The sequence below is a fragment of the Molothrus aeneus genome, chromosome 14 (assembly GCF_037042795.1).
Source record: "Molothrus aeneus isolate 106 chromosome 14, BPBGC_Maene_1.0, whole genome shotgun sequence".
NCBI classification, from domain to species: Eukaryota; Metazoa; Chordata; class Aves; order Passeriformes; family Icteridae; genus Molothrus; species Molothrus aeneus.
In genome coordinates this window covers 18,815,755-18,829,718 of record NC_089659.1, presented here as the reverse complement: position 1 = coordinate 18,829,718, position 13,964 = coordinate 18,815,755, and the positions used below count along the sequence as shown (strand labels likewise).

The 13,964-nt window shown below is 52.1% G+C and overlaps 1 protein-coding gene across 1 annotated transcript in view; it reads left to right on the top strand.

The window, feature by feature from the left end:
• The window catches only part of PCDH19 (protocadherin 19), a 63,156-nt gene extending 49,458 nt beyond the window's left edge, over nucleotides 1–13,698 (top strand). The window contains exon 5 of the mRNA XM_066559436.1: nucleotides 8,498–13,698. Within this exon, the coding sequence (XP_066415533.1) occupies nucleotides 8,498–9,084 (587 nt within the window). The 3' untranslated portion in view covers nucleotides 9,085–13,698. The remainder of the gene's footprint in view (nucleotides 1–8,497) is intronic.
• Nucleotides 13,699–13,964: the final 266 nt, after the last annotated feature.

The following is a 13,964-nucleotide window of genomic DNA, read 5'->3' as shown; positions in this document are numbered from 1 at the left end:
AGCTGGGGACAAGCCCCCTTGCACACCTCTGCTGACCATCCCAGAAGCACTGCCCATGAGCTGCATGCAGCCACAGGTCCTTATCAGCAATTGCTCAATAAATTAATCTAAATGACAGCCCTTGTTTCATTAAAATAATTCCTGTGCTTTGTCCAAGCACTGTTGACCTTCTGTGTTGGACAGACAATCCAGGATTAAAAATACAGCATTTTTAGCTTGCATAAATCCCAAATAATGGTGAAAGAGAGGAAGAGAAAGGCTTCTTGTGGCAGTAAAGAGCATTTGTCACTGTCCCTGGTTATTAGTATCCTCTGAGCATTGTGCAGGGGAAGCCACGCCAGGATTACATTGCTGCATTGACTGGAGATTTCTTATTAGGAAAGGCAAGGAAGGCTCTGTGAAGCCCATAGGTCAAAAATATAATACACTATTCCTCACCTCTCATTTTCTGATGTTATGCTATTAGAGGAGATAAGGGAGAGGTGCAGAGTCTTAATTTACAAGCGAATGATGAACCGCGGCTCGGGACTGTTTGTATTTTGCTGGAGCTTATTATTTTATCTGGAGTGTGATGCAGAGGATCGCTGCCCCTGAGCCAGAAACAGCCACTCCTGTTGGGGTGGAGGGGTGTGGGCTCCACTGGTGTGCTGAGGGTGCTGGGTCCTGAGAAGATGAAGGTGCTGGAGTTGAAAAGAAACCCCGAAGTAGCTGGAAGAGGAGGAGTGTTAAATAATGCAGTCGCGCTTTGTCCATGAAAGATGGCTAACCATGAGTAAACAGCCACAACAGTGTTTGATCCCTTCGTGTTTACTATTTATTCATATTTATTATTCATAAATTCTGTCACAAATGTTGGGCCCGCACCCCAGTGAGACATTTGCATTTTATTTTAAGTTTGATTCCCCCCCGCCCCTCAGTTTCATGAACGGAGATTTAATGATTTGCTTTTCCACATTGCTCCCGTGCTGGCTCTCCCTGGTTCTCCTCTTCTTGTTTCAGGAAGAGGTTTCTAACATGGAAAAGTGATATTTGAATAGATTCCCCTAAGGCAATCAATTTACTTCTAATTTGTCTGGAACTAAGCTTTTCTTTGTTGCAATGAGAAAGGATTGAAACTGCTGTAAAATTTATTAGCTTCCAGGAAGATTTTGAAATGAATTTTTTAATGATCGTGCTGTTTGCTGTACCCAGGAGCAGTGTCATCGTGATTACAGTATAATCACACGTTTGCTGAAGGAACACTGAAATGTGGAGCTAGAGCTGGGCTCCTGCACGAGGGGACCTTTGGCACTGCCCAGGTACTGGCACCACCTAGGTACGGGTTGTACCCAGGTACGGGCACCGCCCACGTTTGGGTAGTACCCAGGTATGGGCACTGTCCAGGTATGGGTATTGCCCAAGTACTGGCACTGCCCAGGTACAGGCACCGCCCAGGTATGGACATTGCCCAGGTACTGGCACTGCCCAATACAGGTACTGCCCAGGTATGGGCACTGCCCAGGTGCTGGTACTGCCCAATACAGCTATTGCCCAGGTATGGGCACTACCCAGGTATGTTACTACCCAGGTACTGTCACTGCCCAGTACAGGCACTGCCCAGATACTGTCACTGCCCAGTACAGGCACTGCCCAGATACTGTCACTGCCCAGTACAGGCACTGCCCAGTACAGGCACTACCCAGGTACTGTCACTGCCCAGATACTGTCACTGCCCAGGTACTGTCACTGCCCAGTACTGGCACTGCCCAGTACTGGCACTGCCCAGATACTGTCACTGCCCAGGTACTGGCACTGCCCAGATACTGTCACTGCCCAGATACTGTCACTGCCCAGATACTGTCACTGCCCAGTACTGGCACTGCCCAGATACTGTCACTGCCCAGTACAGGCACTACCCAGGTACTGTCACTGCCCAGATACTGTCACTGCCCAGATACTGTCACTGCCCAGATACTGTCACTGCCCAGTACTGGCACTGCCCAGATACTGTCACTGCCCAGGTACTGTCACTGCCCAGTACAGGCACTGCCCAGTACAGGCACTACCCAGGTACTGTCACTGCCCAGATACTGTCACTGCCCAGATACTGTCACTGCCCAGTACAGGCACTGCCCAGGTACTGTCACTGCCCAGTACTGGCACTGCCCAGATACTGTCACTGCCCAGGTACTGGCACTGCCCAGTACAGGCACTGCCCAGGTACTGTCACTGCCCAGTACTGGCACTGCCCAGTACTGGCACTGCCCAGATACTGTCACTGCCCAGGTACTGGCACTGCCCAGATACTGTCACTGCCCAGATACTGTCACTGCCCAGGTACTGTCACTGCCCAGTACAGGCACTGCCCAGTACAGGCACTACCCAGGTACTGTCACTGCCCAGATACTGTCACTGCCCAGATACTGTCACTGCCCAGTACAGGCACTGCCCAGGTACTGTCACTGCCCAGTACTGGCACTGCCCAGATACTGTCACTGCCCAGTACTGGCACTGCCCAGTACTGGCACTGCCCAGATACTGTCACTGCCCAGGTACTGGCACTGCCCAGTACAGGCACTGCCCAGGTACTGTCACTGCCCAGTACTGGCACTGCCCAGTACTGGCACTGCCCAGATACTGTCACTGCCCAGGTACTGGCACTGCCCAGATACTGTCACTGCCCAGATACTGTCACTGCCCAGGTACTGTCACTGCCCAGTACAGGCACTGCCCAGTACAGGCACTACCCAGGTACTGTCACTGCCCAGATACTGTCACTGCCCAGATACTGTCACTGCCCAGTACAGGCACTGCCCAGGTACTGTCACTGCCCAGTACTGGCACTGCCCAGATACTGTCACTGCCCAGGTACTGGCACTGCCCAGATACTGTCACGGCCCAGGTACTGGCACTGCCCAGATACTGTCACTGCCCAGATACTGTCACTGCCCAGGTACTGTCACTGCCCAGGTACTGGCACTGCCCAGATACTGTCACTGCCCAGGTACTGGCACTGCCCAGATACTGTCACGGCCCAGGTGCTGGCACCGTGGCTGGCGCGGCTGCAGGGCTGGGGGCTCTGGGCTGGGGCTGCTCATCACGACGCTCCCCCAGCCTGTGCATGTCCCAGCAGGCTGGGATCCCTCGGTCCCTCTTTGTCTCCCCTTATTTCTTGCTCTCAAGCAGCTCCTGCTCCTCTTCCTTGCTCGCCTGTAACAGCACAAACGAATTCTAGTTATTCACCGTGGCAAAGCTGCTCTGACACGGATTGGATTGAACTGAGCGCCTGTTTGGAAATGGAAACTCCAGGGACTATTGTCATCGCCCAAATTGCACCTTAGATTGTATAACAGCACGTGTCATCTGGCCATTTATCAGGAATATTACATTCCCAGGCACTTGCACCTTGCTACGATTTAACTTTGTCTCTTTGGCCAGCGTTGCAATTCCACTGGAGATAATTCAATTGCTGGGAGCTGAACGGGCACCTCGTGCACCTGCTCCGCGTTGCGGTGCCTCAGGTACCTGGGTGTTGGACAGGGGACTGGGGGATTTGTTCACCAGGGCCATTCCTCAATCCCCCTGTGATGAGGGAAGAGCCCGTGCTGTGTGGAGCTGGGGGCTCTTGCTGCAGTGCCCACCACGTGTCCTCTGCCAGCTCCTGCTGGGCTCTGCCTGTTGGGCATCCGTCCCGTGTCCCTGCTCTTCCGACCAAGAGCTTGCACGGTGGGATTGGAAAGTGCCAAGGGTCTTGGCTGGGTGGGGGATTTTTATCTCTCCCACCAGGTCTACCTGCAGCTGCTGGTCCTCGGCAGCTGCTGCCTGGCTGAGACCACAGCAGTTGTGGGTCTTTGTGACCCATAAAGTTGCCTTTGTGCTGGTCTTCTGAGTTCCAAGTAGAGCTCTGATTTGAAATCTGGAGCTTAACATGGATTTTGGTTGACTTGTTGAGGAACGTGTTTATTCCAGAGGTGGCTGTGGATTTTATGTTATTTCATATTTGCTATGCAAGAGCTTATGTTTAGTAATGATATTTTTCCTGCCAAGTCTGACTTCAGGATAACTGCTCACCTCTTGACGAAAAGGCTTGTGCCAGGATGTTTTGTCCCTGGGGAATGTTTTAAAAGTGACCCTGCTCTAAGGTGCCCTGAAACAAAGTTCTGGGTTTGTGCTGGGTGAGGACAGTCTGGCTGAAACACGGGTATTGCTGCAGTGTGACCTGCACATCTTTCATATGTGTAGGGCACTTGCCCTCAAGCGAGCTGCTCAGCGTGTCTCTGGGCCAGCTGGGTGCCACATGGGTGCCCCCACGGGTGTCCCCACAGCCTGACTGGCAACTGAACTATCCCCTCTGTGTTTGCAGTGTCCTCAGCTCCTTAGAGAATGCAGCCCAGGTCATGCCCTGGGCCGTGGTGGTCTCTGTCCCTGGCCATGGTGTTCTCAGTCCCAGCCCATGGTGTTCTCAGCCCCTGGGCCGTGGTGGTCTCTGTCCCCAGCCCATGGTGGTCTCAGTCCCAGCCCATGGTGTTCTCAGTCCCAGCCCATGGTGTTCTCAGTCCCTGGGCCATGGTGTTCTCAGTCCCTGGGCCGTGGTGGTCTCAGTCCCAGCCCATGGTGTTCCTCAGCCCATGGTGGTCTCAGTCCCCAGCCCATGGTGGTCTCAGTCCCAGCCCATGGTGTTCCCCAGCCCATGGTGTTCTCAGTCCCCAGCCCGTGGTGGTCTCAGTCCCAGCCCATGGTGGTCTCAGTCCCAGCCCATGGTGTTCCCCAGCCCATGGTGGTCTCAGTCCCCAGCCCATGGTGTTCTCAGTCCCCAGCCCATGGTGTTCCCCAGCCCATGGTGTTCCTCAGCCGATGGTGTTCTCAGTCCCCAGCCCATGGTAGTCTCAGTCCCAGCCCATGGTGTTCCCCAGCCCATGGTGGTCTCAGTCCCAGCCCATGGTGTTCCCCAGCCCATGGTGTTCCCCAGCCCATGGTGTTCTCAGTCCCCAGCCCATGGTGTTCTCTGTCCCTGGGCCGTGGTGGTCTCAGTCCCAGCCCATGGTGTTCCCCAGCCCATGGTGGTCTCAGTCCCCAGCCCATGGTGGTCTCAGTCCCAGCCCATGGTGTTCCCCAGCCCATGGTGGTCTCAGTCCCCAGCCCATGGTGGTCTCAGTCCCAGCCCATGGTGTTCCCCACCCGTGCCAGCTGGCAGGTCCTTGCCAGCCTGGAGCACTGGGGCCCTTGGGGGCTGTGTGTCAGGATAAGGTGCTCACGCTCACACAGAGCAGTGCCAGAGCTTGGGGTCTCACCCCACTTTGCCCCTCTGTTGCTCCCCCTCCCTTTGCCTGTCTCTAGCTCTGGTCAGGCAGCAGTTTCAGCCTGCTCAGCCCTGCCATGAGCACAGAGGTGGGAGCTGCCTGCTCTGGCTGCCAGGCACTCACCATGTCGTGGTTCTGGTGGTTATTACCTGGGCTTTGCTCCGTGCATCAAGAACATTTTGTCACTGCAGACAGTAACAGCTGTATTGACTAGGGCAGGTCTAGGGCTGTAAAAGAATTTCCTGTTGTTCTATTTCTGATTGTTAAAGTGGTAAAGAGCAAGACAGAACAGTACAGTAATGTGAATGTGAACGTGAATGGCTGTCCTGGGTGCCATCAAAGCTGGGTGAGTCAGACTGAGCTGCAAAGGGCAGCACCAGGAGCGTGCCCAGCAGCTCCCTGCCTGCTGCCTCTGTTGGGGCGGGAGCAGCATGCAGGGATCAGCCCTGGCTCAGCCACTGGAGGGGCTCAGACCCTGCTGTGCATGCCTTTGGATCTGGGACAGCAGAGGAATGGCGTTTCTGTGTATCAACAGGCCTTGCTTGAGGCGTAAAAATAATATTTTATACCAGCTACAGGGCTAAGACAGTGATGGATGGGTGGGTAGCTGAAGATGCCCGTTCTGCCATGTTGAAGAGGCTGCTCCTGGGGGCTCTGTGCTGGTCCTTGTGTCTGCTGCCAGTCAGGGCTGCTCTGGGCAGCCTGGACACATGTTGTCCCCGAGAGCAGGATGGTTCTGGCTGCAGGGCATGGTCTCAAAGCTGAGATGTGTGCTGAGCACAGAAGCTGAGTGACAGAATGTGCCATGGAACTACCTGTTGTCTCAGGTCTGTGGATGGTGGTGGCTTGTGACCCTCTGTCTGTCAGCCTGGCCTCTTTGAGACTTGTTAACATTCCCTTCCTCATACAAAAGATTGAAACAGTATAATTTAATGTAATGCTTCTCAGCTCCTTTCCTCCCTGCATTTCAGCTGCTGCAGGTTCTAGACAAGCATTGTAATGTCCAAAACTGATCATCTCCCTGGCACAGAGGCACCAGGCCCTTTAGTGAGCTGCTCTTAAAGCACAGGTGCCTTTCTAGGCTTTGAGGAATATCCACTTGCAGTAATCAGGGAAGTCCTTCATTTGTTTCTAGCTGTAAAATGTGGCAGTTGGAATAAATGGGTCAAGGCAAGACCAACCTGCCTGTGCTCCCTCTGGAGTGAGGTTTGCCTTGGCTATGGCAGTCCCATGGACTGGGGCCTGAGCTGTGCTGCTGGGCAGGGAGGATGAGGAGAAGCAGCTCCCCTGTGCCTTCCCGTGCTGGACCAGCCAGCCCAGCACGCTCACAGATCCAGCTTTTCATGTTTGTGGAGAGACTGAAGTGATGTGTGCTCCAGCAACACGCCCAAGGTCACACAGCACAATAAATCAGTGTCTCATCGGGATGAGAATCCAAGATATTTCTGTAGCCCCTCCAGCCATCACCAAGTCCTCTGCTATCACAGCCAGACTACACAACTTTGTATGCCTGTAGCACCCTTTTGAAGTTAAGCTGTGGATAAATAGGGAGACAGCAATATTTTCTGGGCCATTTTTCTTTTTTTTTTTTTTTTCTATTTTGCTCAAGTACTTGAAATTAGCAGAATCAAAGTATAAGATCATGGGCTTTTAGAGCTCAGTGCTGGTTGTTCAGTGTGTAGGGCTCAGGGCATCCTTCTCACAAGCTGCTGTAAAGGCAGCTGCCAAAACCCAGACCTCCTCCCCTCCACCCAGCCCTGTGCTCCACATCACTGGGTTGCTGCTCTGATGTAGAGAAAAAGCTGATGTTTTACCCATATATTTTTCAATTAATTGGCTTCTTCTCTTTCTTTAAAAAACCCTTTCTTGGTGGTTTTTTCTTTTTTTCTTCTTTTTTTTTTTTGAGGTCTGCCTTTTGCTCGTTTATTCTCTGTAAGTGTTAAGCTGCTCATATTTTGGTGCATTGTGTTATGTGCTGAGAATTTTTATCAGCCGCCCTAGTGCTCGCATGTGGTGGAAATACCAATGTGTCTGAGGAGCGGAGGTTATGCACACAGATGTACAGAGCAGCAGAAGGAATGGTTTTCAGACAGAGGGAAGGAAATCTGGGCTGAGCCTGCTCCTTCCATCCATCAGCCCAGCCCCGACCGAGCGTGGGCTCCTGGGGGTGATGGCGTTGGAGCTTTGGTGCTGCTCCCAGCGTGTGTGGGTTACGGGAGGAAGGAGCCCCGTCTCTGCGTGGGGAAAGGCTGTGCTTTATGAGGGCTGCTGCAATTACAAGCTCTTATCAAATGAAGGAAAAGCCGAGACTGAAAAGCAGCCAGGATCCTGCGGTGTTCGGCAGGAGCCACGGTCGGATGCTCAGCAAAGGCTGGGCATGGTGAAACTGCTGAATTTCATTTCCAGCTTTGCACTTGGCTGAGCCTGGCTGCTTCCCCGAGCCTCGGTTTGTCCATCTGTGATGTGGAGGTGAAGCTGTGCAGTCCTCCGGGATTGACTGACAGTGCAGGAATGCACACAGGCCCTGGGCACCAGGGTTTGCACTCGCCTGAGAGCCCTTGGACCTGGTCTTGAAGGATCCTTGGGAAGGGTTAAACCACCAGTCCATATTTCAGCACTGTAAAGTGGTGTTGGGACGACAGCCCCAAGTCGAGAGAAGGAATCTTTATTGCTCCTGTATGAATAAAGCCCCGGCACTGGGAATGACACATTTAATCTTCAGTGGAGTGGACAATCTTGGAGATTTATAAAGCCTCCGTTGTGTGAGAGGTCAGTGGGGATTAAGCAACAAGTTAAAACTCACATATACAGCAGAACCACAAAGAACCTTCCCTCCTCCCCCTCTTCTTTCCTCCCTCTGTTCCTTTCCCCTCCTTGCAAAAAGTCAAACTTAAATGTCACGTCAAACCAAGCTTAAAACATGGTGGCTTTTAACACTGGCCACTAAACCCAGGAACCACTGGCTCTGAGGGCTTGACACACGGACAGCCCTGTTGTGATGGATTTGCTGCCGTCACTCCTTCTCCAGGCTTCTGTGCTGGTGCTGACAGGTGACACACAACCTATTGGAAATTAAACTCCAGTCTGTAGAGCCTTGAAAGCGATGGCTGTTTGAGGTTCAGTCAGTGCTGTCTGGGGTAGGATCCCCTCTGCAGTGCCCGGGCAGGCTGGACGCTGTGGGCACCCCGTTCACCGTGCCTTGTGCTTTCTCCCCGCAGAGCCGAGCGAGGGCTTCCACTGCCGGGAGGAGTGCCGCATCCTGGGCCACTCGGACAGGTGCTGGATGCCGCGCGGCGCCGTGCCGAGCCGCGCCAAGTCCCCCGAGCACGGCAGGAACGTCATCGCGCTGTCCATCGAGGCCACGGCGGTGGACGCGGAGCCTTACGCGGACTGCGGCGCCAAAAGGACCTTCGCCACCTTTGGCAAGGAGGGCGGCGAGCCCCCGGCCGAGGAGCGCCTCGCCAACCCCAAAGGCAAAAGAACGGTGGACTCGGCCGCCTGCTGCAGCCCCAAGGTGAGCGGCGCCGTCCGCGAGGCCGGCAACGGCTGCGAGGCCGTCAGCCCCGTCACCTCGCCCCTGCACCTGAAGAGCCCCTTGGCCGGCAAGCCGGCGGCGCCCTACGGAGCCGGGCACTGCGCCGGCGGCCGGGAGCCCTTTGGGAACAGTGGCCCTTCCCGGCCCAGCGAGGCAGAGCCCCGGGGCGCGGACAGCGAGAGCAGCGGGCAGGAGGGCAACCCGCTCCTGCAGGCAAGCCGGGAAAAGGACTCGCCCGGCGCCCGGAGACTAAAGGACATCGTCCTCTGAGCAGCACTCGGCCACAGGAGCATGAGGATGAGGATGAGGGACCGCACGACTCCCAGCGCAGATTGTTTTTATCGCTTACCAATGGTTCACAGATTGCTGTATTTAAAAGCTTTCCCTAAATGTATTGTTTATAAATGGAGCTATCGTTGATGTGACAATCCCACGTGTCTCGAGGGCGGCAGGGGTGTGCAGCCCGAGCGAGGAGCCGGTGTTCGGCTTTGGCCGGGAGGCAGCGGGTGGCGGGGGCAGAGGCCAGACCCCCCCAGTCCTCAGGAGCGCTCGGTACCCCCTCCTCGGAGTTTATATATTTTTGTATCTCAAAATGAAGATAAATTTCCATTCCTGGAGAGAATTGAGTGGCCAATTCCTTATTCGGACATCTTTAGTAACCACCCCGGCGGTTTTGTAGTCTGGACGAAGTAGCGGCTGTTTCTTGTGTGGGACTGTTCAAAGTGACAGTCGGGTGAGTTTCAGTTCAAATTCACCCAGCACGAGGTTGTTTGTCTTTTAAGGTGTTGGTGTTTTGCTATGGACACCCCTGCATTTACGAATCCTTTTGCTGTCACATACTTATCTGTACTATTATTGTATTTGATATTGCAAATTACTGTATGTCTAGTGATGGCAAAAGGCTTTCAGGCTTAAAAAAAAAAAGGAATAGAAAAAAAAATAAATCACAATCATCTTACTTAAACTTTGGGGAGCCTGCAGTTTGCAGCCCCGGTGGAGCAAGCGCTTCTTCCAGCCCCCACCATTGCCTGCAGCCTCTCCCTGCTCCTGCAGGAAAATGTCAGGGCATTATGGGAAGACGTTTTTGGGAAAATCCTGCCTGGATTGCAATTGTCAGATGCACTGTGCTGAACTTTTCCCCTTACCCCTTTTTTCTTTTGCATAATTTCAAGGCAATGCATGGAAAGGTTTTTTTCCAGAAGTTGGTTATTTTGGTTTTTTTCCAGTTCCCAGATTTAGATATCCCTCGCCTCCAGTCATTTCCAAGTCAAAGAGATGGAATTATTTTAAGAGATCTAAATTACCTTCTCAATTAGACACACACACTTCCCAGTCAGCGTTTCCTAGCCATGATTACACCAAGAGGGTGTGTGTAGGTATGACATCATGGCATGGATTTTAGACCCTTCTGATTTCTTTCTATCCCTGCATCATAAATAAGTATGGAATGAGCAATAGTGATGTTAATTTAGGGGCAGACAGGTGATACGTAACAACGCTACTAATTCAATTAATGTGCCTTCTTAATGGAGAAAAAATTAAAGCAATTCTTTATTTTTTCTCATAATTAAGGACTTTTTTGTGTGGGTACAAATCTACTCATGTAAAATTGATTTGAAAATTGAGCTACTTTAATAGCCATTTTGTAGAAGGGAGAGAGGGAAGGGATTCCACAGCTCTCTGCTCTCTTGCAGTGATGATTCCTCAGTGAGGTATGAGTAAGGTAGAAGGATTTCAGTTAGTGTATTATTATTATTATTATTATTATTGCTATTATTATTAACCCTTCACTGAACAGATTTTTCCTACCCTCAATAATGTTTCCTAGAATTTAAAATTGATTATGGAAGGAAAAATATATAGCTCTTGCCAATGTTTGCTGTACCAGCAAGTTGAAATTAGTGGTTTCTAGAGAAAGAGTCTTTCTAGGTCTACATATCATGATAAAGTATTTGTTACTTGATTTATTTAAATGAAAAACAACAAGAAAACAAGTTCCAGTTGTTATCATCCTCAAAATAAAATTAAACTCCAGCCATTTATTTCTTCAGGGCAGATTGATCTTGCCTGAAGCCACAGCTGGTCTGAGACAGGTCCAGAGTCAGCCTGTTCCCCCTGCCACTTGCTAGGGCCAGGAATTGGGAAAGAATCAACAAAAAAACAGTTGTCTAATGAAATTTGTGATGCTTCCCTCACTGGTGTGATGACTACCTCATTCAGCTCCCATCCCACGTGCTAACATGATGTCCTGCATCCCTCCAGAAAGCAAACTGGGCGTTTTCTCCCCTCTTCTGGATTCTGAGCCCATTTTTCAGGGATATGTTGTTTCCGTTCCCGCTGTGTTTCCTGCCTGTGTACTGTTACTGCTGTCATTTATTTCTGGGTTTTTTCCCCAAATGTGTGTTTTATTATAACACGAGCAAAGAGGAGAGGGGCTGGCTCGGGGCTGTTGGAGTAACTGGGTGTTCTGTAACTGTTCAGCTGAGTTTATTCTGATGTTACCTGGTTTTGTCAGCTCTGGGAGGTTTTTTTTTTTGGCGGGGGGGAACTTCTCCTGTGTGTTTGCGGAGAGGCAGAACCTGCCTTGCCCATCTGTCAGGTGCTCTTGGCTTCACGGGGCAACGGCTCCACGTGGCCCCATCATCACCCACACCTCTGCCAGGAGGGGACCCAGCTTCCCCATGGCCCGTGGTGGGGTGGGGAGTGGGGGTCCCCCCAGGTGCCCCACCACCGTCCCCAGGTGCCTGGAAAAGCACCAGCCTTAATTCCTGCCGAGCGTTGCCCCCTGCCTGCAGAGCTGCCACCACCAGCCTTGTGTTTCGGGTGAAAAATAGATGCTAACTGAAAAGGAAGAGAGGAAAAAAAAAAAAAAAGAAAAGAAAAAAATAGAAACATTTCTCTAATTTACCCAGAGGAAACGTTCCTTGCCACTCTGAATAAAAGCACAGCTGAGAAAGAATGTGAAATAATTCTGTATTAAAAGGGGGCATTAAGGAGGTCAGTAAACCCTTATGCCTCCAAGAAAATCATTTAAACACCAGTTTTCTGGGCTGACCCAGGCTGCAGCGGGGGATGTGAGCGAGGGGCCCTTCCCTGGTACGGCCTTGCTGTGCGGGGCCAAGGGGAGACCCAGAGAGCTGCCCTGGCTTTGCTGCCTTGGCCCTCTCCAGAATATTTTGGTACTCCTGTCACTGTCCCTCTGTGTCACTCGAGATGAGTTCAGGCTCCTGGGCAAATTGCAGTCCCTTGGTTTTTTTTCCTACTTGCATCGAAACTGGCCATGCAAAAAATGTTCCAAGCTGCAGGGCGGGCAGGAAGGCTTTTTGGAAGGGTTCCAGATGTAATTATTGTGCTTTTTAATAACATAAACCTGTCCTCAGATTTGGTTTAGGAAAAATCGCTGGGATCTGTTGGTTCCCTTCAGGCAAACTTGCTCTGCTCCCCTGTTAATCCAGGAGAGCAGCAAGCACCGACGATTCTCCCCCGAGCATGACGAGGACCCCATCTGGAGCAGCTTTGGGGCTGGGGGCCAGGGGCTGAGCTCTTCCCTGCTCCCTTGGGAGCCCCTGGCCTTTCCCACCCTCGGGGCTGCAGGGCTGTGCTGGGAAGGATGGTGGAGGGCTGGGGGGCACAACTGATGGCTGGAAACATCCCCCCCTCCAAGCACTGTCTGCTGAGGTTGTTGCCGTTCCCTGTTTGTTGTGAGCTGGAGGTCGCCTGTGGATCACACTTTGTGCAAAAGTGAATTCCTTTCTTTTTTAATTTTTATTTTTCCAAACAGGAAACAAGTTGCTTTTGTGAAGAACACACTGTCTGATGAATATGTTGAAATTATTCTTGGGGAGGGCAGGGTGGGAGGGAGAGAAAAAAAAAAACCAATCTAATTTTGAATGGAAACACATTTGTCTGTCATTGGGGAAAAGTGATGGTCTTGTTGCTACAGCTGCTTTTGCAGCTCTGGGTAATCTCTGATCCAACCTGTGAGCTGTGGTACCGCCGGGGAGAAACCCCACTGCCCCCACTGCCAGCTCTGCTGGGGCTGAGATGGAGCCTCCGCTGGTGCCAGCTGATGTTCAGCTGATCTGAGCTGGGGGAGAGCCTCCAGACACCCCTGGGGTAGGGTCTCAGACACCCCTCCCTCACCCACTGGCTCTGTTCAGCTGATCTGAGCTGGGCTGGGGTCTCAGACACCCCCTCCCCTCCCAAACCAGCTCTGTTCAGCTGATCTGAGCTGGGCTGGGGTCTCAGACACCCCCTCCCCTCCCAAACCAGCTCTGTTCAGCTGATCTGAGCTGGGCTGGGGTCTCAGACACCCCCTCCCCTCCCAAACCAGCTCTGTTCAGCTGATCTGAGCTGGGCTGGGGTCTCGGACACCCCCTCCCCTCCCAAACCAGCTCTGTTCAGCTGATCTGAGCTGGGATGGGGTCTCAGACACCCCTGGGCTGGGGTCTCAGCCCCCCTCCCTCAGCAGTGGCTCCCAGCAGCAGCAGCAGCCACCCCGGCGGCCGCGGCACCGAGCGCGGTACGTTCTCGTCATGGTGTCTCCGTTGCTGAGTATATGAAGAATAAATTGTTGTATATGCTGATATGTATGTTATGTACATTTTCACAGTGATTGAATCATTGTAAACAACAAAATGGAAAAAGGAAAAAAAAAAAAGAAGAATCACCATTCTGTCTATTTTATGAAGATGATAAAGCAGCTTTATTAAATTATTATGATTCTGTTTCCAAATGGTGTACCTGCCACATTGGGATTTTTTCATCTGATGAGAACTTTGTTTTCCACCTAAATGTGATTTTCTTTTCTCTGCTTTGAGCATCTAATGCATTTTAGTATTAAAGCAATTATTGAATAAAATGGAAAGTAAGTGTTTGGTTAAATATGCCTCAGTGGGTTTGCTTTGATGGGCTCCAGGTGCTGGTCCTGCAGAAGCCAACGCACGGCTGGGTGCCACCCCAGCCCCGTCCCTGTCCCATGGCTGGTCAGCTTTGGCACCCCAGAGGCTGCAAAGCTCAGACAGAACTTTCCTGGTCCTGAGGAGGGGTCATCACCATCCCCAGTGGTGACCAACTGGCACAGGCAGACTCTGAGCCCCCATGAAACTGCGCTCGGTGCTGGTCCTCTGCTCTGCCACCTTCACCTTCAA